The sequence below is a fragment of the Eptatretus burgeri genome, chromosome 13 (genome assembly GCF_056783735.1).
Source record: "Eptatretus burgeri isolate ZD-2024b chromosome 13, Ebu_testis_v1, whole genome shotgun sequence".
Classification (NCBI taxonomy): Eukaryota; Metazoa; Chordata; class Myxini; order Myxiniformes; family Myxinidae; genus Eptatretus; species Eptatretus burgeri.
Genome location: NC_140973.1, coordinates 22,018,675 through 22,045,258, shown reverse-complemented (window position 1 = coordinate 22,045,258; position 26,584 = coordinate 22,018,675). Strand labels below are relative to the sequence as shown.

The following is a 26,584-nucleotide window of genomic DNA, read 5'->3' as shown; positions in this document are numbered from 1 at the left end:
TGGAGAAGTATGTGAGGATCGTGCAGGATATGTATGAGGACAATGTGACAGCGGTGAGGTGTGCGGTAGGAATGACAGACCGGTTTAAGGTTAAAGTGGGATTGCACCAAGGATCGACTCTGAGCCCTTTCCTGTTTGCAATGGTGATGGACAGGTTGACGGATGACATCAGACAGGAGTCTCCATGGACTATGATGTTCGCAGATGACATCATCATCTGTAGGGAGAGTAGGGAGCAGGCTGAGGCGAGCCTCGAGAGGTGGAGGTACGCACTGGAGAGAAGGGGAATGATAGTCAGTCGGAGTAAGACGAAGTACATGTGCGTAAATGAGAGGGATGGTGGTGGTATGGTGCGGTTGCAAGGAGTTGAGGTGGGGAAGGTGGATTGGTTTAAATACTTGGGATCAACTGTCCAAAGTAACGGAGAGTGTGGGAGAGAAGTGAAAAAGAGAGTGCAGGCAGGATGGAGTGGGTGGAGAAGAGTTGCAGGAGTGATTTGTGACAGAAGGGTAGCTGCAAGAGTGAAGGGGAAAGTAAAAAAGATGGTAGTGAGACCAGCTATGTTGTATGGTTTGGAGAATTGGAGGTGGTGGCGCTAACAATAAGACAGGAAGCGGAGCTGGAGGTGGCAGAGTTAAAGATGCTGCGATTCTCGTTGGGAGTGACGAGGATGGATAGGATAAGAAATGAGTATATTAGAGGGACAGCGCAGGTAGGACGGTTTGGAAACAAAGTGAGAGAGGCGAGATTGAGATGGTTTGGACATGTGCACAGGAGGGAAGCGGAGTATATCGGGAGAAGGATGTTGAAGATGGAGCCGCCAGGCAGGAGGAGAAGAAGAAGGCCAAAGAAGAGGTTCATGGATACGGTGAGGGCGGACACGCGGGTGGTTGGAGTGTCAATGGAAGATGTGGAGGATAGAGCGAAATGGAGACGGTTGATCCGCTGTGGCGACCCCTAACAGGAGCTAGCCGAAAGAAGAAGATGAAGATAGAGAGAGATAGAGAGATAGAGAGATAGAGAGATAGAGAGATAGAGAGATAGAGAGATAGAGAGATAGAGAGATAGAGAGATAGAGAGATAGAGAGATAGAGAGATAGAGAGAGAGAGAGAGAGAGAGAGAGAGAGAGAGAGAGAGAGAGAGAGAGAGAGAGAGAGAGAGAGAGAGAGATATTCAAAAAGTTGTTGTGCATGAGTTATGACAAAACTTTGTAGATGAGTTGGTTAGGTCACAAGAACAAGCCAATTAGATGTTGGTTCAGGTCCAGATCCAGATCTGATCTTTCAGTGGAACACAAAACGTAAACCGTTCAGCCTGGTGGAGGTATGCGCTCTACCTAGTACCATTATTGAAACTGTGACAACCTTGTGACATAAACCACTGTGCGTCAACAAGTTTTTATTGGATTAACCAAGTGCACCCAATGCAATGCAGCCTGCACAAAAACCTGCTGCCCCCCAGAAACTCATCAACCTCTCATCCCTCCCAACACAATAAGGATATCACAAACACAAACCAAATTCAAATGTATATCATTGAGCTCCAAATACTCCGGCTTGAATACGTCTGGGGTTTTGGACTTATTTTCATCGTTAATAATGGCAGGTGATCTGGCAGTCATATTACAATGAATACTTGGGTAGGGAGGTGCATTTGGAGCAGTGTGTTATTGGTACACAAAGAAGAGGTGGGGGGGGGGGTGGGGCGGTTAGACTTTAAACATTCCACCAAATATGGGAAACTTAATAAATATATGATCCCACAAACAATTTCAAATTTTATTTTATTTTGGAGAATAATTAAAGTTCTTCAATTTAACTTCTATACCGAGAGCTGGGTCATTTGCTAAAACATTCATTTTGCCCCTCCTGCTTATGGCACCTGATTTGGTGAGGTTGTGAAGCCATTGAGAGGGAAAGTCGCTCCCACCCTGCGCCGTACATGGGGAGGTCGCTCTCCATCAGTCAGAGGAAACTCCTTGGGTAGTTGTCCAGTAAGCTGCTGAACTCTCAGCAAAACAGTAGCAAAACAAATGAGAACTTTAACAAAAACAACGCATTCCAAAATCAGCAGATGAAGCAAGGCACGCACGTCACATTGAGCTTTAATGAAAAAATAATCTCAATAATTAAGAACAATAATAGACATATTCATTAATCCGTGTGCCATGCTCTACGCAGAGCGTTGGTGCTGCAGAAGGAGAGTCTTGGCTGAGGTTATAATCCCGGATGGATCGCCAACAAATCAGGGCAGGAATTTGGAATGGAGCCAGATTGCTGGCGACAGCTTGCCTACTCTTCACGAAGGACACTGTGGGATCTTTTACATCCACCAACTAATGCCAGCAGATGGGATGTCAGTTTAACGTCCATCCGAGGGTGGCGCACACACTGCTGATTCACCCTACCTGTGAAACCCTGGGATGACACTTTATAGTTCAGTTGAGATTCAAGCCCAGGCGAGACAGCTTCGAGACGGGTGTGCGTAACTCTGGACCATCCGGTCAGACTACTACGACGACTACTGCTACTCACATTTACATCACTGGTGCCCATGAGCAGCGTTATGGACTTCGATCTGTGAGTACAAGTTACCCGTCCTTTTATGGGGATCTCGACTCGTGTTCGAGCTGATACAATATGCGCTCAAACCTGGGCCTTTCACAACATGGATGTACCAGGACACGTTTTCATTGCAAACACAAGCCCGAGGCACGGATTTCATGTGTATCAAATAGAGATACAGAGTTGTAAAGTGAAAATAAAGTGGACTTGTACGTGGGTCCTTCAGGTTTACTAACATGACTTCATTATGCACAAGATGGTCAGTGTGAAAATGTTGGGCGAGAAAGAGCAGAGGGTCCTAACTACGACCGTAAACAGTGCGTTCGGGAGGCTGAAGGAGGGATTTCAGAGGATGGAAGGAGTTTGGGAGAAAAATCATCTTTTATATAATTCAATAAGTGTCTGTTTGTGTGTTTTGTTTATTTGTTTAATTAACGTATATGCTTTCCTGAACCGCTGGACGGAATGTGTTGAAAACTACTGGTTGCACCCGTGGTGTGCAAGTGAAGCTGTTCGGCAGTAATTAATTAATTAATTAATAGATAAGTAAATAGATAATCAAATATATGGATATATAAATAAATAAACATAGCCAACGGGGTTCGACATGGGGGGAAGACCCCGATTCTCTCGATGTAAATGTGTATCGTATAGCGCCATCTGGTGGAAGCCGGTATTCCAAGTCATAATAAAATACTATACACCAATAACACCATGTATACAGTAAATCATAAAAGTGAGGGTGAAAGGTAGGCTCGGAAATCCTACGGTAAGGCTCGCTAGTACAGAGGGTAATGATGAACGGTGGCTTCAAGAAAAGTTCCACAATTAAGCGGTTGAGATAACATGAGACACACCGATCCTTTAATGCGCAACGGTTTATGAAAGCAAACGTAAAGGATGGCTGTACAGATTATGGCGCGCACACGAAAATTGGAAGAACTCTCGGGGAGGATGGCTCTCCAGGGTTGGTCGGATGGCCGAGAGGTACGCACATTAGCCTATAAGCTGTCTCGCTTGGCTTTGAATCCCGACACAGCCATAAACTGTCATCCTCATGTTTTACAAGCAGAGTGATTCATGAATGTGCATGCCATCCCTCAGATGGATGATAAACGGGAGTTCCACCTGCCGTAATGAGTTGGGGGACATTAAAGATCCCACGGTGTCCTTTGTAAAGAGTATTTTGGTGAGCTATCGCCGGGCACCATGGCCGAATTCCAAATTCCTGCCCGAACCTACAGATTGCATTGGCGGCACGACGTCACCTTCAGGCACCGGTGTCCCCTCAAGCCTTGGCTGCATTTGGAGGAAGAAGAAGAAGAAAAACGTTCTCACGTGGGGGATTAACCCCTCCATGGGGACGGATTCTTTGTTTGTCATTACAAAAGACGATTTTCTCGTTGTTACGAGATTGTGCAGTTTAACAGGGTCATGTTGCACACCAGTCAAAGTATGGTTTTTCGGTTTGTTTATATACGAGATTACATGAATCCCAGGCTCATAGTGGAGCTTGTACATAAAATCATCAACAGGACAAAGATAATATTCGATATCTGTGTCCTTCATTGGTAGACAATGGACATGTGCATTGAGTATGTGGGATTTAAACCTGGATTCTGAGCATCATGAATGATCGGTTCAATCAGAACACAAAACAGACCAATTCAGAACATGGTTACATCAGTAATCTGTTGAGCCAGCTTTCCCAATCCAAATCCATTGAGACCATACTCTGCACAGAGTGTCAGTGCTGTCTAAGCAGTTTCCTGGATTATTGGGCACAATCCTGGACATGTCGCCACTCCGACGCAGGATACTCGAAAGGATACTCGATTAATTCAACGGCGTTTTTAATTTGAACTCAAGACCCTAGGATCCCAAGCTCACCACCCAAACCATTACACCAACACCAGGCTATGAGCCAGTTTTGCTCGCTAAAATACTCTGTGATTTCAACTCACCGCTTCTCGAAGACACAGTGTTCTCAGCTCCTGCAATCTCTTGGCAAGCTGTTGACCCAACACCCTTTGCCTCTTCTGTAGGACAACTAGATGAGACTTCTGCTTGGTCACATCTCCAGCGACGTTATCTCGTTTCTCCAAAACCTCCCCAGTGAGCGCATCCATTGCTACCCCTCACTGGAGGACCATAATTGCTGTGTGAATGGGTCTCCTGATTGCACAGATACATGCACACACACACACATACACACCATAACCATTGGAAATAATAAGTTACCAAACACAAGCAATCAGCTCAAGTGTGATAGACTTTTAAAATGAGGGTTCAAAACTGCAGAAGACATGTTCAAGATTAATGAAGGAATGAAAAGGCTTTTCTCTCCAATTGAGGGATCTTCCCAAGTGATAGCCTTTCCCCCCTCCTGTTTTGTCTGGCCATAGACCCACTGAGCAACGTCATTAGTGAGCAAGGACATGGATACACTATAACATCGAATAAGAGAGCATCCAAAGAAGCAGGAAAGGTGACACATCTACTGTACATGAATTGTCAAAAACTCTGCTCCAAACAATAAAAAATTGGTGGAACAACTGAAATTAGTGCAATGGTACTCCAAGTACATTCAAAGGAATTTGGCCGAGATAAGTGTGCAAAGCACACATTCATACAGGGAAAATTAACAAAAATGGGCAAAATAAAAACCGACCGAGATACAACAATATAGGAACTCGAAGGGGAGCACTCGGCAGAGTGCAAAACCTCCACCGCCAATACTGCTGGGTCACTTAAGTGAACCTGATATCCTATTCATTGGAGGTCAAAACGGATCAGACTCAACTGAACCACGATTGAATAAACTAAACTAGATCAACGCGCATGTAGAAATGCCAAAAAAAAAAAAAATCGAAATTTTTTTGAAAAAAAAAAAGGTGCAAAATTTCTTTTTTTTTTCTCTAACAAATTTTTTTTTGGGGGGGGATTGGAAATCACTTAAAACATGTAGAAATGCAAAAAAAAAAATTCAAATATTTTTTCAAAATGGCCGCCATAGCGGCCATATTGGACTTTGGACCAAGTCCCCCCACCAAGTTTCGTCGAAATCTGTCCAGGAGTTTTCCCGTAATACTGTTCACACACAAACAGACAGGGGTGAAAACAGTAACCTCCATCCATCTTCGATGGCGGAGGTTAACTAGACAACGAAGAATCATACCCAACATCCTTTTCCTCGGCGTCAAAGAGAGCCACAAAATATGTCACAAACAAATGCGCAAAACAATTGTCAAAAAATACCTGCGTAGAACGAGGCTTATCCTGAGAACACATCTCACCTCGAGAAACAAAATCAAAGCCATCAACCAGCACTAGCAATACCAGTACAGTCATCCCCCGTTTATCGCGGGGGTTACGTTCCGAACCCCACCCCCCCCCCCCCGCGAGAAGTGAAAATCTGCAATGAATGGATGCCTCCCCCCCCCCCCCAAAAAAAATTGACTCGTCTGGTCTGGTTGGCTTGGCAGTGATCGGGTTTGAGGTGCCGAAGATCGACTCGTCTGATCGCCTTGGCAGTGATCGGGTTCGAGGTGCCGGAGATCAACTCGTCTGGTCTGGTCGGTTTGGCAGTGATCGGGTTTGAGGTGCCGGCAATCGACTCGTCTGGTCTGGTCGGTTTGGCAGTGATCGGGTTTGAGGTGCCGGCAATCGACTCGTCTGGTCTGGTCGGTTTGGCAGTGCTCATCCAACCGCAGCAAACATTTTTCCTTCCCGAAGCATATCGAGCACCTTAACCTCCCGGAGCGTCAGGACCTTCCTCTGGTGCTTCGGTTCCTTTCCAGAAGCCTTAGTAGGTGCAGGGCGTTTGGGCAGCATTGTAGGGCTTGGAGAAAAAAAACGAAGAAAAATATTCAAAGTTCACAAGCGAAACTTTGTCTCGTGCGTTGTGTGACTGGTCGAGCGCCACGCGTTATCATTTATTGCTTAAATAATTTATATTTATATATCATTACCGCGATATACCGGTGGAATCCGCAGAAAAAATTAGTTCGGTTCCAAGGGAAAACCCACGATGAACCGGGGGCGCGAGAGGTGAACCGCGATATAGCGGGGGATTACTGTATTCCAATACAGATGCAGAATAATAAACTGGCGACAAGTGGAAATCAACAAACTAGATATCAAAACAAGGAAACTTCTCACCGTTCATAAAATGTTCAACAGAAATCAAAGTATCCCAAGAATGTACCGACCAAGACGAGAAGGAGGTAGCAGCCTGATGGAACTTAACCAAGTACAAAGACTGACAACTGTCAGATTGGCTGAGCATGTGGAAAGTTCAACGGACTACAGAATCCAGTTTGTTTGCAAAAACGAAGACAGTAAGCCAGAGAAGGTTTCCCTAATTAGCCGAGCAAAAAATTTCCAAGCACAGGTGCAAATGGAAGATGTCCGCACATGAAACAGCAACAAATACAGCCCTAGATATTGCAAAAAAGACAAAATAAAAATATATTACGAAATGGCAATAGATACACACCAACAACTGGGAGAACGACAAAAGAGCACGGAGATATTTTTTAAAATAAAATCGTTGGACAGATTGGGTATAGACAAAGAAGCATCACTGGAATGGTGAAGAAGAGGTCAGCTCAACTGGGATAGAGAATCAATCATGATAAATAGCCAAGACCAAGGACACGACACTAATGGCTTTAAAAATATGGCACGACCGAGTCAATCGGACGAGTGCAGATTTTGCAAGGTGCATACAGAAAGCACGAGTCACCTCCTATCGGGATGTAAAAAAAACTCATGTCAGAACAGGTCAGGTCAGGTATGGGAGCATGCGCCAGAGCAGCGCGTCGCTGCATCCACTTTCCGCCGGTACTCCAGGGGCCTCCGTCTGGCCATCCCCCAGGCAGATGCCTGGCCCATCTCCATCTCCTTGAGATGCCGATCAACCTGCTGCAACCATGAGGCACGTGGTCGGCCCATTGGCCTCCTCCACCTCACAAGATTCCCTTGCTGAGGGAATCTGGTGAGCAGGATCAGCGTCAGGAAAACGAGCCACATGTCCATACAGCCACAGCTGACGCTCACGGACTATGCAGGTAACAAATCTCATTTGAGTCTCTCTCAGCAACCGCTCGTTGGACACAAAGTCTGACCAGCGATAGCCAAGGATTCTCCAAAGAGACCCGGTACCAAAGGAATTAAGTCTCCGTCTCAGATCCTTGGTCAGAGTCCAAGTCTCACATCCATAGAGCAAGACTGGAAGCACCAAGGACCTGAAGACTTGGACTTTCGTCCTCCCGCACAGGTACCGGCAGCGCCACACACCCCATTATCCAGTGAATCCATGACTCCCCAGGCCCGACCCAGATGTCTATTGACCTCTGACTCACAGCCAGCAGAGACATGAATATCACTGCCAAGGTAAGCGAATCTCTCCGCGACCTCAGAACAGCTGCACACACAAAGACACAACAATGCATGTAAAGTAATCCACTGGCGCATCTGCAAACACTTTGATATCCCAGTCCCACAAAAACTCATGGAAACATGAACCAAAAGCAATAATTGAGAACAAGGAAGTAACGCTCACGTACAACCTGATGATCCCATACAGTGTGAATGTAGAAAACAAAGTAATGCAACGGGACATAGTACTCAGGTACAAATAGGAAAAGAAAGCATTGTTAATTGAGGTTTCAGAAGACAGTGATTTTGGTTTTCAACAGAGAAACCAAGAAATTGACCAAATATCAAGACCTCAAGAATGAAATGAAAAGATTCTGGAAGCTGAAGAGCACCAAAATTATACCAGTGATAATTGGAGCAATGGGAATGATGATGAAGAACCTCATAGAGATCTTTAAAAAAAAACATCCCTGGGAATATTAGAACAGATGAACTGCAGTCGGAAGCTGTCTGGGGCTTAGTGATGACCCTGAAAAGAGCCCTTGGAACAAAACTTTGAAACAAGGAAACTTCACACCTTGGTCCATGAATCGTGACCCCCCTTACCAAAACGGAGGTGGATACTTCGAGATCTGGGAGGACACCATTCCACCTTCTGAAATCCACATGTGGAGATAACAGCCAACGATACACACAATTTGACTTCAGACAAACATAGCTGCTGAACTTTGGGGAACCGTCATAACTCCCTGTGTACTCTGGGTACCTGCGGCACCATCTTATGATGACGCTTTTCTCCCTGCAGTCAGCGGGACTCTAGGACTTTCAAAATGGCATAATCCACAACAGAATGCTCATTGCACATGTGCATAACATATCAGCAGCAATTTTATTAACCTCCGCCATCGAAGATCGGAGGTTACTGTTTTCACCCCTTTCTGTTTGTTTGTTACTTACGAAATCTAAAGATTTCGTAAGTATATTGATGACTTCCGTTTCTGTTTGTTTGTTTGTTTGTAGGCACGATAACTCGAGAACGGAAGAAGCTACCAATGTCAAATTACACCACGTGATTCAGGAGGGTGATGGCTAGTGCTCATTAGATTTTGGTCAAAATCGGTCAAAGGTCAAGGTCACAGTGAGGTCAAACATCCAAAAAATGATAACTCGAGAACGGAAGAAGCTTCCAATGTCAAATTACACCACGTGATTCAGGAGGGTGGTGGCTAGTGCTGATTATATTTTGGTCAAAATCGGTCAAAGGTCAAGGTCACAGTGAGGTCAAACATAATTCCGTAAATTCATGTGGAGAAATCGAGTATTTTTGCTTCGCTCGACGTTACGAGTTCGTTTTAACTTCGATTTTAATTTTGTCTTCGGTTTTTGCGATCGCTTCGGATGCTTAAAACTCGGTTGTCGAAATTCTGGTAAAAATCGGATGTTTTGGAGACGTTTTAAGATTGTATAAAAAAATATTTCACTCAACGCGTCACGGGTCGTCCCATGATGCAGTGCGCTCGAGCAGACCCGTCGTTGAGTTACGTTAAGGTATAATATAATTGCGTGGAGAAATGGAGATTTTTGCTTCGCTCGACGTTACGATTTTTGATGGTTTGATACAGAATCATCGTAGAAACTTCTGGTTTGCGTCGCTACCTTCTCGAAAGACAGCTTTTATTAGACAAGGTCAGAGGTCAAGTTGACGATTTCGTAAGTACCAGTCTATGACTGCTTGTTTGTTTGTTTGTGAACAGTATTACGGAAAAACTCCTCGACGGATTTCGACAAAACTTGGTGGCGGGATCAGGTATGGTCCAAGGATCATGCCATTAGATTTTGGACTTGGTCCAAAATCCAATATGGCCGCTTTGGCGGCCATTTTGAAAAAAAAAATTTGAATTTTTTTTTTTTGCATTTCTACATGTTTTAAGTGATTTCCAACCCCCACCCCCCCCCCCCAAAAAAAAAAAATTTGCAACTTTTTTTTCAACAAAATTTCGATTTTTTTTTTTTGCATTTCTACATGTTATAAGTGATTTCCAACAAAAAAAAAACATGCCAAAATTATAATTGCGCTGATTTTGGAACTTCAGGTGGATATAACCACGTAAAATCAATTTCTGTCTCAAGGAATCGAGTTATGACGAATGAATTGAGTATGTAAAAGTAAAAGGGAAAGTTGCAAACTATAACTCTGTGAGCACTGTTGACGTCAAATTGAATGAATAGGATATCAGGTTCACTTGAGTGACCTCGCAGTATTGGCGGCGGAGGTTTTGCACTCTCCCGAGTGCTCCCCCTTTAGTTGGGGCATGTTTCTGTATATCGTGTGTGCATGACAGGGTTTGTTACCTGAAATGGCTCTCAAAGCTTCAATAATAATCTGAAAATACTTGGAAGAGTAACTGAGAAAAAGGGATGTGCCTCTGCACAACGAAAGAGTTGGAGAACCTTCTGAATTCGACCAAAACGCTGAGATGTTTCAGCTTTCCATACTGCAATATCCGGACTATGTAGATCGGTGCAAGGCCCGAATAATCATAGATGGGTGTGTGAATGGACTTTGAACCTTGCGAGAGTGCCCATGATCGTGGCAGGCTTGGTGATTTATTTAATGGACGTCTGCAATTGGAAGGATGATGCTATGCATCATTACCAACAGTGCAATGGCTCCCGACTCTTCGACAAAGGACATCTTCATGACATGAAAATACACAAATATTGTGCCAGCTATTATTCACGTGGGAGAAAGATGTACCAGGCAGACTTCCCTGCAGGAGACACCATATTTGGTTTGAATGCTTCTTAACGCTGATGGGAGCGACATATCTGGGGCTTGTGAAAGTGCAAATCAACTTTTAAAATGATTATACTGTATTCACTATAACTGTCATCGTGTTGTGGGGGGGGGGGGGGGAGGACTCCAATAAATATCTTGTTTGTGTGTGTCTGTGTGTGCGTGTTAATATATCCACTGCTGCCGCTCCCTTGTATTAACAGAAAATGGTAGGAACTCGACTCCTCTCATCCACGGATATTTCTCCAATTTCCTACATTTCCGTGAGTCTAATTTGCATTCAGGAACTCCACAGTGCAGCTACGGTCCTGGCCCTGCGGCACGGCTACGGTCCTGGCCCTGCGGCACGGCTACGGTCCTGGCCCTGCGGCACGGCTACGGTCCTGGCCCTGCGGCACGGCTACGGTCCTGGCCCTGCGGCACGGCTATGGTCCTGGCCCTGTGGCACGGCTACGGTCCTGGCCCTGCGGCACGGCTACGGTCCCGGCCCTGCGGCACGGCTACGGTCCTGGCCCTGCGGCACGGCTACGGTCCCGGCTCTGTGGCGCGGCTACGGTCCCGGCTCTGTGGCGTGGCTATGGTCCTGGCTACGGTACCGACTCCAATCCAGGCTGCACACTGTACACTGTGCTCTCATCCCGTTCATGCAAATGGCTCTGGTCAAGGCTCAATGTGTGCCACATCAGGTGGAGAAGGAGATTTTTCATCCCGAAATAGCCTTAGTGAAACAACTAGGGTTTCTATTAACAACAATAAAGAAAAACATTTTCTCCACTATTTGAGCAAAATTCCATTTACCCTCAATTCAGCAAAATCTCAGTTTGATGACTATTCAGCTTTGAATTGAAACTAGAGCGGCTTAGTTGTACGTAATTGGAAAGAAAAACTTATATTTAACTGTGAAATATTTGAGTGCTCTATTAAATCACAGTAACTTGTGCGGGTTTGCAAAATAACGAATATAAAATGAATCAACTTGTCATAACTAGTAACAAGAAAAATAGAAAAAAATACTTTGGAGAATCAAAGTGGAAATTTTTTGGCTTTAGTGGAATTTTCTGCCACTTCAAAGCCATTGTAATGACAAATCAGTAAAAAAAAAATTCTCATCCCCGTCGTTAGGATCGAACAACACAGAAAATAATGAAATGTGGAATCCAAAGAAGCCAAACAATAACGCATTTATTTGAAGTTTTCTTATGAAGCCATCAGCAAAAATGCTGTTAAAATAAATAAATAAAACAACCCGAAGCACTCGAGGAATGAAGAAGAACGAGTTTGTCAGGATGGGGGTGTTTTTTTGTACTGAAGGAATGAAATGTCTGACTCAAGTATGAAAAAGTACAAAAATGTCCTTTGAATGAATTCCTTTTGTTGAGCATTCGTTAAATACCATTCCGCATACCGACAGAAAGACGTGACCTTCTCTGGAATTTGGTCAGGGTACCCGGTGCGCAATGGACTGCTGTTTTCTCAAAAGCTATTGCGAGATATTATCCGTCAACAGTGAGTAGAAGCAGATGGGATAGCCGATTTAACGTCCCCTTTGAAACGAGAGGGGGCTCAGTGATGCTTTGGCTGCAGAACATTAGAGCGAGTTTGTAGTCAAACGATACTGGAACAGCAACTTCTGCCCTGTTCAAAGTACGGTACAACATTAACACTCATGCTGGGTGTTCATTACCAACTTTACACTTGGATGAAACACAATATTTACCAACATCTCCCCATCCATTTTCCGCTGAAAAATAAATAAAACACACACACACCAGAAACAAACACCCAGTAATGGAAGAATTCAAACTGCACATGTTCCTCATAGGTGTGCGAACACTCAAGCCCAGTCCTCACGGGTGTGCGAGAAGCAAGTATTAATTTTTTTGGAAGAGTAACTCGTTTTAAAAAAAAAAAAAACCAAAAAACTGTTCCCTTTTGGCATTATCCCACCAAGAAAAGCAAAAAGGAATCATGAATCGCTCACAAAGTTTATCTCAAAGCTTTACTCTAATCATCTCAAAAATATATGGTTGCTATGGATAGCGCGCACGTAGATGCAAATGGGAATCCGCACATCCCCACGGGCTCCTCGATACCCGACGATGATTTTGCAGAAATGGACCTATTGAGAGCCACTTGAGGATATAAATGAATTTTAAAATATCAAAACCCGAAAATTGAACTTTTGGTTTAAATTTACAGCAAACGTGAGAATCTCACGGAGAACAGATCTGATTAGAATCAAATTTTTTGCTTTGTGTACCCGAGGTAAAAACGCCTTCGAAACAGTAAATCAGGTAATTTCCCAGTAAGTTCTGTTCAGGTGACTACACCTTGGACTTGGTGGGGGGGAGGGAGGGGGTCTCTGTTATTGACTGCTTTTGCAGGAGACTTCGTTACCGACTGTCCACCTTTGTGAGAAACTCCGTGACCAACTGTATACCTTTTTGGGTCTCTGTGAAGTGGAACTTGGAGATGGTTTTGGTCCGACTTGTGATTCCCCATGGTTTGTGTCATGAGGTTGGGGGGTGTTGCTTCAATGGGGAAGGAGAGTAGCTGTAACACACCATGTAAATATTGTCCACATTGCGACCACAGATCACTGAAGAGACACAAAACGGATAACGATTAAAGACCATGGTGAGCCGATTATAGGAGTATCCATCCTGGATGAAGGTGATCTTCTCAAGTGTTCTATTAGATGCTCCAGATAAAGTGACTATTGCATCACACTCCTGGCATGAGCATTGTAAATGGGGCAAAGGTCGAGGTATCAGGAGCTGATAATAACCCTTTGTTTTGCTAATAATAACCACACTGTTAATGTATTTGACCCAGTTGAACTTCTCGTCCATGGTGACAACCAGGATGTTGACAATAGAAGATTCTGCAGGGTAACTTGCCACTTGTCATTCTCCATTCCTGGATGTTGTCAGAGTATTGCAGCATAAGGCAGATATAGCATCCTGTGTATGATGGGTGCTGAACCTGGATCGGTAAACAGCCCGACACCTGACCTCATGTTGGTGGTGGCATGGTCAACAATGAAGCAACTGAAAATGGTTGGGCCAAGGATGCAGCCTTGAGAATTTCCTGCAGCTTTGCCTTGGGACTTGTGACGACTGTTCTCCAACAACCACAACAATCTTCCTGCGAGTCAGGTACGACTCCAGCCATTGGAGGATCGTCCCTGTGATTTGTATGGATTAAAAAAAAAAAAAAAACCACGTTCCATGTTGAAACATTCACACTCCACCTCCCTCATGATGCGTCTCTGCCATTTACCCACAAAACACATCATGATCCATGAAACGTGTGCGAAGAGGAAATCGTTGGAAGAGGAACTGTCAGAGCAGCAACACGATGTCATGTCCTTGAGAAAACCCACAAGAACAGCGAGTGTGCATAGTGCGCACATGATAAGGCAGAAATTATATCTTGGAGATAAAACTTCCAAAATGTAACAAGTCGACTGAGAAGCAAGCAGGTACTGAAATGACGTGTTACACAGTACCTTTGATTTACACATTCCGGACCGGTCTGTGATCGTCTACCTTTGGGGGTCTGTGACGGTTCAGGCATGGAACCCAGACTCCACCTTCTTTATATTGACTCCATTGGATTTGAGAAACGGCCACCCTCCTGGAGGTAAAAAGTTGAATGTGTCACAAGGTAGAATTTACCAGCAGATGGAGAAAAAGGTGGAGGTGCTCTGAAGGTAAGGGCAAGTTCTTTGTCCCAAGGGGGCGATAAACTCGTTTTTCCACAAATCGTGGATTGACCAATAACCGTAAGTTTAGGAATTAACTGGCCTTTGTAGTTAGTTGTACCACTACCACTCCATTAACAGCCGCATTTATTCCCATCTTTTTGTCTAGGACCCACCGGGTAATGTGTTTGGCCCAAGTCTCTCGTGAACTGACTGGGTAGGCCTGACGTTCGACTAGCAGTGATTTCAGTACGAATTTGTAATGTATTCAGGGTGCCGGCGATAACTCACCGACTCTTCACCGAAAGACAGCGTGGGATCTTTGGCGTCCATTGGCTAATGCTTACAGACGGGACATCCGGATTCACGTCGATCCAAGGGACGACACGCTTTGTGATGTAACGCCCGACCCGTGAAGCACCAATCCGACAGTTCAATGTCGGGTCAGGAATCGAACCCAGACAGGACAACTCAAAAGTAAGTGTGCTACCTTTGGACGATCCTGTCAAGACTTGCTGCATGACAACTACAATTTGAACAACTCCCAAGTGCTCACAGCCGACTACGCTCGGTTTTCTGTATAAAGCTGCTGCTGCTGCGCTGAGTACGGAGGCAGGAGATTTGCTGCCTTAATGATAGATGAGCCTAAGCATGTGAAACACCTGCACACCACACCTATATCCACTCACAATGAAGAACCACACAGACAACGGTGAGGAATTTATCCTGAAAATCCAAACAAACTGAAATTAAACAAGCTCAAATGAGCTAAGATCCTCGTCCTCTGAATGATGATGTCATAAAAACGAATATGATGTCATTGTGATGTATCAGGTTTGCGATAAATTATCTGTGCTGATTCCCGCAAACAAAATTCAAACAGCTTGCCAAGTTTCAGAGATAATGGTATCGGCGATTTACATTAGCGGCGATATTATGACGTCAACTTTTTTTCTAGGAAGAATTTTCAAAATCGGAGATGGTTCCTGCCTGCGCGTGGGCTTTCTGCATATACATGGCAAGTTTCACGAAGATCCGATGAAAACTCTGGGTTGTGAAACAAAAAATAGGAATGACGTCATAAAAATTGATATGACGTCATGGTGATGTATCATGTGTGCGGTAATTCATCTCTGCTAATGCCCCGTTTGATTCCCGCAAACAGAATTCAAAAAGCTTGCCTAGTTTCGGAGATAATTTTTTAGGCGATTTCCATTAGCGGAGATATTTTGACGTCACAACTTTTTTTTTTCTCGGAGGAATTTTCAAAATCGGAGATGGTTACTGTCTGCGCGGGGTATTTTTACATATATACGTCAAGTTTCAGGAAGTTTCGATGAAAACTGTAGGCTGTGAAACAAAAAAGTCCACAAGAACAACAACGTGAGGAAGACTTAGAGATCCTCCACAAGGATCAAAAAAAATAACAATAAAAAATAAATTGAAAAAAAAAAAAAATCAAACAATTATTAAAATCCCAAATCCATAAACATGATATTTTCTACCATTGTTACCCCACCCCCACCCCCACACTCCAATCCCTCCTCCATCCAAATTTCCAGTTTCCCTCCTAATGTCGTGGTCGTGGCACAACTACAAAGACCAGTTAATTCCTAAACTTACGGTTATTTGATCAATTCACGATTTGTGGAAAAACGAGTTTATCGCCCCTTGGGACAAAAAAATTACTCTTACCATCAGAGCACCATCACCTTTTTCTTCATCCACTGGTAAATTCTACCTTGTTTCCCTCCTGTATCCATCTCGTCCACCCCATGCATCCTCTGCTGCCCCCCATTCCTCCCAGTCTCCCTCTATCTTGGCCTTCTACTCTGCCGTTGGTGTGTCTTTCTCTTTCTCTCTTTATTTCTAAAGAGTCTAAATATCTCCATTGTTGAGACAGATCTCAATAGGTCCAAGTGCAGACTATTCAGAAAAGTTCATGGAGCAATAGCCTGGTGTTGGCTTAGTGGTTAGGGTGGCGGCTTGGGATCCGAGGGTCCTGAGTTCAAGCCCCGTTGGTCGCAGAATTAATATACATCAGGAGGATGACTCAGCCTGTCATCCTTCCGAGGTCGGCAAAATGACTACCAGTGTACTGGTAAGGGGACACTGCATCAGCGGCATAGCCGAGTCCCAACCAATGATGCAACCAGCAGGCACAGGCTGCACTCGATAGAGAGAGAGTTCATGGAGCGCAGCTTGGACCAAGCACGCGGACATTAGGAGAGGTTAATGTGCTTGTAGATAAATGTATCACAAGGACATTGGTAAGAATGGACAAATTGACAGAGTGTACAGGATTTCAATGTACAATTCCAGCATCATGAACCACGTGCTTAGAAGGGATCAGCAAATACGTCAGAACTGCAGAACAAAGGCAATTACCGTACAATGCTCTGTGATGTATAATGCTCTGCGTGGTTGTTGTTTTTAATAAACAAAATGTACCCTGTTTGTACAGGTGTGATGACGTGTGATCTGGAATGGCTCCACCTGGTGCTACATACAGCTCACCAATGTGTTATCTTGTCACTACCAGGGCGGTTGTACCCTTTCTATTCCGTGTACTCACACTTTCATCTCGTTATGTTGCCTTTATTAATGCAATTTTAAAAGCATAAAAAATGTAAAAAGGATTTTTTTTTTTTTAAGGAAAAACACTGGTTGGCATGTGAGTGCTCCCATCTGAAGCCCGAGGAACCCGGGTCTCATGCCATATATGACGTCTCCCAATGTCGTTGCATTTCATGTTAAAGTACATCGATTCTCCTTATGCTTCCACTGTCGAAAGCATTAAGTTTTTGGGTTGTCCGTCCATCCATCTGTCCATCCGGTACATGATGTATTAGTTACTGCGATAACTTGTGAACCACCAAAGGGACTTTTACCAAACTTGTGTACAAAGGTGTATTGTATGACGCAAAGATGAAGTGTTTAGACTTTGGAGTCAAAAGTCGAAGACCATGTTACCTTTATGTAAAAGTGGTAGATTTTCGTTAACGCCCAAAGGGATTTTGACCAAACTTGGTATACCTATGTATGCATACCTATTAATACAAAGATAAACTCATTACCTCCACCACCGGAGGTGAAGGAGGTGATGTTTTCATCCCTCTCTCTGATTGTTACTTGCAAAATCGAACATTTTTCAAGTACATTGGTTCGTCGATTTTGTTACACTGTCTTGACTGTCTGTCTGTTTATCGTCTACAGGTCACAATTTTAAGCCGATCTTCACAAAACTTCACCGTATGGTAGAGTTTGTCATATGGAGGAAGCCTATTGATTTTGAGGTCAAAAGGTCAACATAGGTCAAAGGTCAACATCCCAGGTGACATTTCTAAAATCCTCAATTTTCATCCGATTGACTTGAAATTTGAAAAGGATTTATATTTCAGGTCACCGAATTAAACTAGCCAATTAATTTGGAGGTCCACATAGGCCAAAAGGTCAACATAGGCTGAATTTCTAAAATTATCAATTTTCATCCAATTAAAATTTCAAGAGGGTTTGCATATTTGTCTCATTGAATTCAACCAGCCAGTTATTTTTGAGGTCAAATTTGTTTTATGGATTTTGCAAGTATCGTGATCTGCACGAAGTCTTCTTCATGTTTGTTTGATCGTTTGTTTGTCTGTGTGCAGGATATCTCAAAAAGTTGTGGACGGATTCAGATGAACCTTTGGTGGAAATGCTAGGTGTGTGACAAGGATGAACTGATTCGATTTTAGTGAAGATCCCGATCAGGATACGGATACTCGAATTTTTTTTTTAAAGTGATTCTTCACCATTGAGAGATAGGGCCAAAAACAATATATCGCACAATATCTCAAAAATGTATTGGGCCCGATACGTTCTCTTGGATCAGGCATTACATAGCGGAGTTATGCGCTATACCGGGTGCCCTTCGAGGTACATTCTGGATTCAACAGGTCAAAGGTCTAAGGTCAATCACCGTTTAATTGAAAATCTGTGTTAATGCAATAACCTGTGAACCACTCAAGATATTTCAAGCATACTTGACACAGGTATGGACTGTAATATAAAGTAACCTATGCAATTTGTAATTTATCTGCCGATAGCATCCAAGGCCAACTCCACTCTTACATTACTGACTTCCTCCATTCTCGTGGACAACATGTAGCTTTCAATGGAACCCTTTCATCTCCTCTCCCTATCAAGGCTGGAGTACCCCAAGGCAGAGTTCTCGGCCCCATATTATTACGAATCTTCATCGATGATCCTACTGACTCTCTGGAAAATCCTCTTTATCTCTTTGCTGATGACTCCACACTCTGCCATGACATATCTCATCCTTCTGATAGACAGGCAGCAGCCTCTTCCCTCTCATCAGACCTTAACAAAATCACAAACTGGTCAAACACTTGGAACATGGCTTTCAATCCTGAGAATCTCTCACACTCTCTCTCTCTCTCCCTGAAAGGACCATACCACAAATCCTCCCATCTACTTTCTCATTAACTCCCTCAAAGACGTTCAGTCACTCAAAATCTTGGGTCTCACTGTCAGCTCTGATCTCTCTTGGGCAAGTTACATTTCAAAATTGTCCTCCAAAGCCATACTGGGCATTCTCCGTCATACAGAGTCCTTCCTTGGCACACCTGAGCTCCTATCCACCAACAAGGCTTTCATCAGCAGCTCGATGGAGTGCACGATCTCCCCTCTGGGCTGGCTCCCCTGCTTCACGTATTGCTCAGGTTGACGCTGGGAAACAAAGGCCTTCAAGATCACTGGAATCTCTTGTGATGAAGCTCAGTTTATGGGCCTATCACTTCACCTTCGCCGACAGGTCGTTGATCTCTCTGTCTTATTCCGTCTCATTTCTGGTCATGCACCCTCTGCCCTCACCGTGTTTTGTTTTCCCTTCCCCACCACCACGTATCTACAGGACGCATTTGGTCCACCAGGAACCCCATCCTCATGAAACTGCTTCAATCCAGAGGAAATGCTCACCTCCACTGATTTTTTCCTCTTTTTTTTCCCCCACCTGTGGAACCGCCTTCCACTCTCTCTTCAATGTCATTCTTTCCTCCAGGTCTTCAAGACAGCTATTCACCACCATCTCAAATCATCCACCATCTTTTCTGCACCAGTTAAATCACCCCCATCCCTCCCTCCCTCCCAAAAATTTCCTTATGCTTCCACATTGTCCACCCTTTACGTTCTCATTTACCTCTCGTCGTTATCTGCATCCCTTGTTTGTCCGTCTCCGTCTACTTTTTCCCTCTGCCCTGCTGTTTGATGCTGCTTACCTTTTCTTCTGCTGTTCCCTTTGTTATGTTGTGTCCTGATCTGTTCTCTGCCTCTGCTCTTCCATGAGCCTTGACCATGTATTAAAAAAAAAAACTGATTATATTCCAGATTGAAGAGGTCAAAGGTCATTTGCCCTTTGAAAATCTTTTTTCAGACCATTACTTGAGTTAGAGGCATCTGATGTCTGTTCTCTCTCTGAAGGTGAAAGGAGGTTATGTTCTCACCCCTTTTCTGTCTGTTTGTCTGTGTACAGGATATCTCAAAAAGTTGTGCACGGATCAGGATGAAATTTTGTGGACAGGTTTGGTGTGTGACAAGGACGAGCCGATTAGATTTTGGTGAAGATGCGAATCTGGATCGGACAACGAGAATTTTTAAAGTGATTCTTCACCAGTGACAGATCGAGCCAAAAATGATATATTGCACGATATCTCAAAAAGTTGTGTACGGATTCGGATGAAACTTGGTGGACACTTTGGGTGTGTGACAAGGAAGAATTGGTTCAATTTTTTGTGAAGATCCGGATCTGGATAAGGATACAAGAATCATTTAATTTTTTTTAAGTGATTCTTCACCATCGAGAGATCGGAGCCAAAAACGACATCGTCCTGTATATCATGATATTTCAAAAATGTATCGGGCACGATATGTTCTCGTGGATCAGGCATTGCATGGCGGAGGTATGCGCACTACCCGAGTGCCCTTCTAGTTTTTCGTGTGACCTTTAATTGAGATCAAACGTCACATTGGGTTGACGTGCAATGTGGGCGGAGGTATGTCCATTGACGCATTCAAGTCAAACTCTACGTTTCCAGCTCCTCCGTGAGTATGTAGCTGAAGGTACAGAAAAGAAAAAGAGAACAAGGACAAAAAAGATCCAGTTGGCACATCGTGCCTGCGCCGGACCTCATCGCAAGCATCACCGTACGCTGCGTACGACGAGCGGATGGAAAGACGTTCAAAGTCACCACCGGTTAAGAACGTCACAAACACACGAACATCGTAGCTGGAACAACTCCCCAGCTACCGATTCCCACGGATTCTACCTCTCAGGGATTCGGATGAAATCATTAAACGGTCATCCCTGACATTCAGGAGATATCAAGCCGGCTGTCCGACGTGCGCTTGGGTCACCTCGATACCAGCGCAGAGGGGTGCCGCATCATGGAGCACGCCTTTCTACAAAAAGCACGGTAAAGCCTACCATCCCTTCCGCAGTGCACACATGAACGTTCCCACAGTTTATTCGCACAAAGTCCTCGTACCTGTACCTTACCTTTGCCGTGGTCTTGGTCTCCACTAATCGTTCTTGTGCGAGTTAACGACTCGAGACCCTCGTCAGTGCCGGTGGTCTCCCCACCTGCACCTTTCGCACACACGCCAGGTATCCATTTCGATTTGCTTGTAAAAGGGAAACGCGACGCACCGCCGCGAGGACGCGCAGGTGCACCGAGGCACACCCATGGGACCGCGTCGAACGGTTGTAGAGCAGGAGGTAGACTGGAGGCACGCGTGACGGGCGGATGGTTTACATGTCTGTTCAGTGCTGCGTCATCGATTTCATCGAAATGGGTCCGATGTGCAAAACACGTCGCCAGGTACACTGAATATACAGTCACGACGGACACCGAATCACACTTCATCGGATATCCTGTCCTGCTCTATATCCGTTGCACTGCGCTCACTGCTCAAGGACCGTTGAGCCGGATGTCCAAATACCCACACGGTCGCGATTTATCTACGCTCACCTGTACCTGTGCGGCAGAGCGGTGCCGTGACCTTGGCGAAGCTCGACAAGCGGGACTGGAAACGGTGATGTGCCAATGTCCCGATCTGAACGTTATTCCCACGGCAGACTAACGTTCACAGCCATCCCTCTGTACAAAGCCGAACCTCACTGGTACCGTCATTACAACGCCCCCCTCGACCAGGCCGAGCCGGTTCAACAAGACCACAAGAGGATGATCTCAGCACGGTCATTGCCCCGCCCCCTCCATTGGCCCGCCCTTCCTCACCACTGTCATTGCCCCGGTCATTGCCCCGCCCCCTCCACTTCATGTTCAGTTGGTGAAAGGTCAGATTGTGATTTTCTCACCCAGCGGCACTCTTGATGATAGTGTGTGTGCGTGTGTGCGTGCGTGCGTGCGTGTGTGTGCGTGCGTGTGTGTGTGTGTGCGTGCGTGCGTGCGTGCGTGTGTGTGTGTGTGTGTGTGTGTGTGTGTGTGTGTGTGTGTGTGTGTGTGTGTGTGTGTGTGTGTGTGTGTGTGTGTGCGCGCGCGCCTGCCTTGCCTCCGGCTCTTGCTCGATCCGCAAAAACAAAGTGTCTTTTGTTCACCCACTTCACAAGAAGGTTTGACCTCGACCCCTCGAGGGTGTGCCCTGGACCAAAGACCAACCTCAGCGCACAATGTTCAATTTAAACCTTCAGGTGCGGTGTGTTCGATGTGAACCCGAGGTTTGAGCGTTCCACCTCATTCAATATGAAGTGTGGCGTTCGGACTAAACCCAAGGGTCGTCAACGATTTAAACCCAAGGGTAGTCAACGATTTAAACCCAAGGGTAGTCAACGATTTAAACCCAAGGGTAGTCAACGATTTAAACCCAAGGGTAGTCAACGATTTAAACCCAAGGGTAGTCAACGATTTAAACCCAAGGGTAGTCAAAGATTCAAACCCAAGGGTAGTCAACGATTTAAACCCAAGGGTAGTCACAGATTTAAACCCAAGGGTAGTCAACGATTTAAACCCAAGGGTAGTCACAGATTTAAACCCAAGGGTAGTCAACGATTTAAACCCAAGGGTAGTCAACGATTTAAACCCAAGGGTCGTCAACGATTTAAACCCAAGGGTAGTCAACGATTTAAACCCAAGGGTAGTCAACGATTTAAACCCAGGGTTGCACCGCTTGGATCTAAATCCTAAGGTCCAGGTTCGATTTGAAGCCGGGGTTTGGATGATCAATTTAAACCCAATTATTCTATCAACTTCTACTACTTTAACGACTCAAATTCCCATCTTCTTGTGGGGTCGGCAGGGGGAACTTATTTTGGCCCAAGTCTGTCACAAACCGGCTGGCCAGGCCTGACGTTCAGGTATGAATTAGTATAACTGGTTGATTGTGCCGGCGAGAACTCGCCGACTCTTCGTGAAGGACGACAGCACATGATCTTTCACGTCCACCAGCTAATTCCGGCAGACAGGACAGCCGGCTTAACGTCCATCCGACTTGAAAGCAGTGCATTTGATACTGATAGCACATAGCAGGGCTCGAGAAACGATGGTGCAGCATCCGATATAAACAAAAACGACTCCACCCCACCCTCCCCCTCTCAACCCCACCCTCACCTCCCCCTCTCAACCCCACCCTCACCTCCCCTCTCAACCCCTACCACCCCCTCTCAACCCCCACCCTCCCTCACTCAACCCCCACCCCTCCCCCTCTCAACCCCCACCCTCCCTCACTCAACCCCCACCCCTCCCCTCTCAACCCCCACCCCTCTCAACCCCCACCCTCCCCCTCTCAACCCCCACTCCTCCCCCTCTCAACCCCCCACTCCTCCCACCTCTCAACCCCCACTCCTCCCACCTCTCAACCCCCCACCCCCTCTCAACCCCCCACCCCTCTCAACCCCCACCCCTCTCAACCCCCACCCCCTCTCAACCCCCACACCTCCCCTCCCTCACTCAACCCCCACACCTCCCCCTCCCTCACTCAACCCCCCACCCCTCTCAACCCCCACCCCTCCCCTCCCTCACTCAACCCCCCACCCCCTCTCAACCCCCCACCCCTCCCCTCCCTCACTCAACCCCCACCCCTCCCCTCCCTCAACCCCCCACCCCCTCTCAACCCTCCACCCCTCCCCTCTCAACCCTCCACCCCTCCCCCTCTCAACCCCCCACCCTTCCCCCTCTCCCCCTCTCAACCCCCACCCTTCCCCCTCTCCCCCTCTCAACCCCCCCACCCTTCCCCCTCTCAACTTTTGAGTTCTGGGTTGCTTTTGGCACAGGAAAGAACTTCAGGTTCTTGGCAGCTCACAAGATGTCTGTGGCACTGGGACCTAACAAGTGTCGAGGTTTGCCATTCTTCCATGCCCTCACTGGATGCGACACCGTTTCAAGCTTCGGAGGAAGGGGGAAGAAAAAAGCATGGGAAACCCGGAAAGCCTGTGATGAGGTCACTGATGTCACTGCAGCATTCTGTGCCTTGGCTGCCACGCCAACTCCTTCAGCCGTAGATGACCACATGGATGCACTGGAGCGTTTTGTTGTTGTGCTCTATGATCGCACCAGTAGCCAGGAACATGTCAATGAGTGTCACAAGCATCTGTTCACCCAGAATGGCAGATTAAGAGATGCTCTCCCACCAACTCGTGAAGCCCTGAAACAGCACATCAAGAGAGCTACCTACCAAGCCGGCTACTGTTGGGGCCAGATGATGGTGTCCACACCAGAGCTCCCATCGCCCAGTGACTGGGGGTGGGTTCACACCGATAATGGCTGGGACATATACTGGACAACCCTCCCAGAGGCAACTGAGGAATGTCGGCAACTACTAAGGTGTGGCTGCAAAAAGGGATGCAGAGGACAGTGCAAGTGTGTCAAGGCTGCACTCCAGTGCACAGCTCTATGTCACTGTGGTGGGGAGTGTACAAGAGAGTAGAACTGGGACAAGAGAGATCACAGATGATAATTATGTAACATGTACACATGTATCCATGCATCATAGTAGACTCTGTTGCCTGGATCTAGAGGTTCCACTGTATAATTTTGACTCTGTAAGTTGATGTTAGGATCAAACAGAAGCACTTCCTCTGAGTTCAAGAGTGTTAAATGAACAACAGTCATTCCATGGTGCTTGATAACAGTTTTTTGAAGAGTTTGTTGTAGAAAACCGTCCAAAAGTGCAAAAATGCACCAAATAAATGACCAAATAAATGGTTTATTCACGCTTTGTCACCTTTATTTGCTATTTCTTATTTGCTAGAATCTATATTTAGTTAAATAAAACCACTGGTATGCTTCTTAAATATAGTTGTATCCACATGTATCCTCCTTGTACAACACAAAATCGGCTATTTTGTAAAATGGCCGCCATTTTGGCTCTGGGAAGAATCTGGAATGTCCCTATATCCAAAAATCTTTGTAAGATACTGCCCTGGCAGTGTGCCAAATTTCATGCTTGTATCACTAAAGGCACATTTTTTTCACATATCTGCCGGACTAGTATGGATTGGTTGTTGCTGGTTGTGCTCACACAAAGCAAAGCTCTGAATGACGTCACAGTTCACGCTACTGGGTGTATCAGTAAACAACACACGGGTGTATCGGTTTCGGGTCCGGGGGATCAAATGTCTGTGTTGGCTAAAACATCCATCCTTTTCAGGGTTCCACTGCAGCCATTGGGTTCACATCTTCCCGGGACATTTAATCATCAGATCTCAACGCGATAATGAACTCCGGAGTGTTTGGAAGAACGAGAGATAAGTTCGAATCCTTTTGTTTAAGTAACACGTTCCGGGTTATCGTTTCCACCATGCTCGTGAGATGGAGGTATCACCCTTGGGGCCATCCTCTAATTATTCAGGACATACTTTGAGAAGTTAGCCGGATGAAACACCCCACCCTCTACCCTATAATCGGATGATCGAATTCTAACCACGACTACTTTATCATCCCCAATCAATCCCACCTTGTCGGACCGTTGGGTAATTTCAACAACCATTTTACTGGTGTAGCGAGTTAGTGAAGTGAGTAAAAGAACATCAACAATCACGAGTTGTCGTGAAAAGTAGAAATCAGGAATAAGATAACTGATATTCAATCCAGCATCCGACTAATGGGGCAAACAAGGAAAAGGTCCTGCGGCTATTTCCTTGTACGTTACATACCATGGTATATGGACAATGCGCACTCAAACCTGAGGACGTGTCTGAGCAGCAGGAGCACTGGTTACTGGGAGGATATATATAGGTACACAACTTTAATACAGGTATCGAGGGTCATAGAAGGGCAGAATAGGAGTTGCCCAACAAGGAACGTCAATACAGGAGGTCATTATGCCCATCACAGCTTGCACTAGTCTTGCAAACCCCTGGTTGTTTGGCTGTACTCTAACCTTTTCAAATGCTGAGCATCAAGCAAGGAAGCAGCAAAGTACTGTTTTTTAAAGTCTAATGGTATGACTCAACCAGAATTCCAACCACCGACCTACCAGACTCTGAGCGGACTCTCTAACCATAAGGCCACCGAGCAGGGCCGGATTTAGGCATGGGCAAGCTGGGCAGTTGCCCAGGGGGCCTCCACAACCAGGGGGCCTCCACATATTTCATGAAAAAAAAATTGTTTGGAAAAATGTATTTGTGAGTGCCTGAATGGTAGTTGGTAGTTAGTGGAACAGATATAAGATATTCATCTTATCTCATTCTCTATTTTATATAGAAGTTCAGATTCTTTGTTCTTGAAAAATATACTTTATGGATGACTGTAAATATGTCTTGTCACCTTTTTAGTATTCTAAGGTAGGGTGGGCCTCCACTACTGAAGGCTGCCCAGGGGCCACCACATGTCTAAATCCGGCCCTGCCACCGAATCTGGTAATGGGGGACAATTAAAGTGTCGACATAGACAAGACAGGGCGGAAGGGAAAGAGTGAAAAGACAACAAGAGGGTGCACCACGATATGAGGGAAGGAGTTGGAGCCTGGAGGTCAAAGAAGAACAGGGTCTCAGCGGGTGGGCTAAAAACCTTGAATTTTGAGAGGAGAGACCGAGATGGTGGTGGTGTTGGGTAACAGGCTCGAAATCCTGGAGGGAAGAGCTCAAAGCAGACTCAGGAAGACGGTTCCACAGACAAGAGAGG

The 26,584-nt window shown here is 45.5% G+C and overlaps 2 protein-coding genes across 4 annotated transcripts in view; one reads left to right on the top strand and one right to left on the bottom strand.

The window, feature by feature from the left end:
* LOC147014047 (uncharacterized) overlaps positions 1-21,705 on the bottom strand; it is a 52,257-nt gene extending 30,552 nt beyond the window's left edge. Inside the window, exons 1-3 of one of the 3 annotated variants that reach the window (XM_085851634.1) lie at positions 21,476-21,705; positions 4,530-4,740; positions 1,883-2,002 (exon numbers count right to left, since the gene is read on the bottom strand). In XM_085851634.1, the coding sequence (XP_085707760.1) occupies positions 1,883-2,002; positions 4,530-4,694 (285 nt within the window). In that variant the 5' untranslated portion in view covers positions 4,695-4,740; positions 21,476-21,705. Of the gene's footprint in view, positions 1-1,882; positions 2,003-4,529; positions 4,741-21,003; positions 21,027-21,475 lie in introns of those variants that run through there. The other 2 variants (XM_085851635.1, XM_085851636.1) reach the window with 2 other exon arrangements.
* On the top strand, positions 10,592-24,942 carry LOC147014046 (uncharacterized). Its single transcript, XM_085850586.1, has 4 exons — positions 10,592-10,739; positions 11,029-11,336; positions 20,734-20,920; positions 23,734-24,942. The coding sequence occupies exons 1-4, from the start codon at positions 10,592-10,594 to the stop codon at positions 24,384-24,386; spliced, it is 1,296 nt and encodes a 431-aa protein (XP_085706712.1). The 3' UTR covers positions 24,387-24,942.
* The last annotated feature ends 1,642 nt before the right edge of the window (positions 24,943-26,584 follow it).

Coding starts and splice junctions, on each gene's coding strand:
- LOC147014046 (XM_085850586.1), top strand. CDS start 10,592: ATGCATCATTACCAACAGTGCAATGGCTCCCGACTCTTCGACAAAGGA. Junction 10,740..11,028: donor TGCAGGAGACACCATATTTG/GTTTGAATGCTT, acceptor ATTTGCATTCAG/GAACTCCACAGTGCAGCTAC. Junction 20,921..23,733: donor GCCTTTCTACAAAAAGCACG/GTAAAGCCTACC, acceptor CTTTTGGCACAG/GAAAGAACTTCAGGTTCTTG.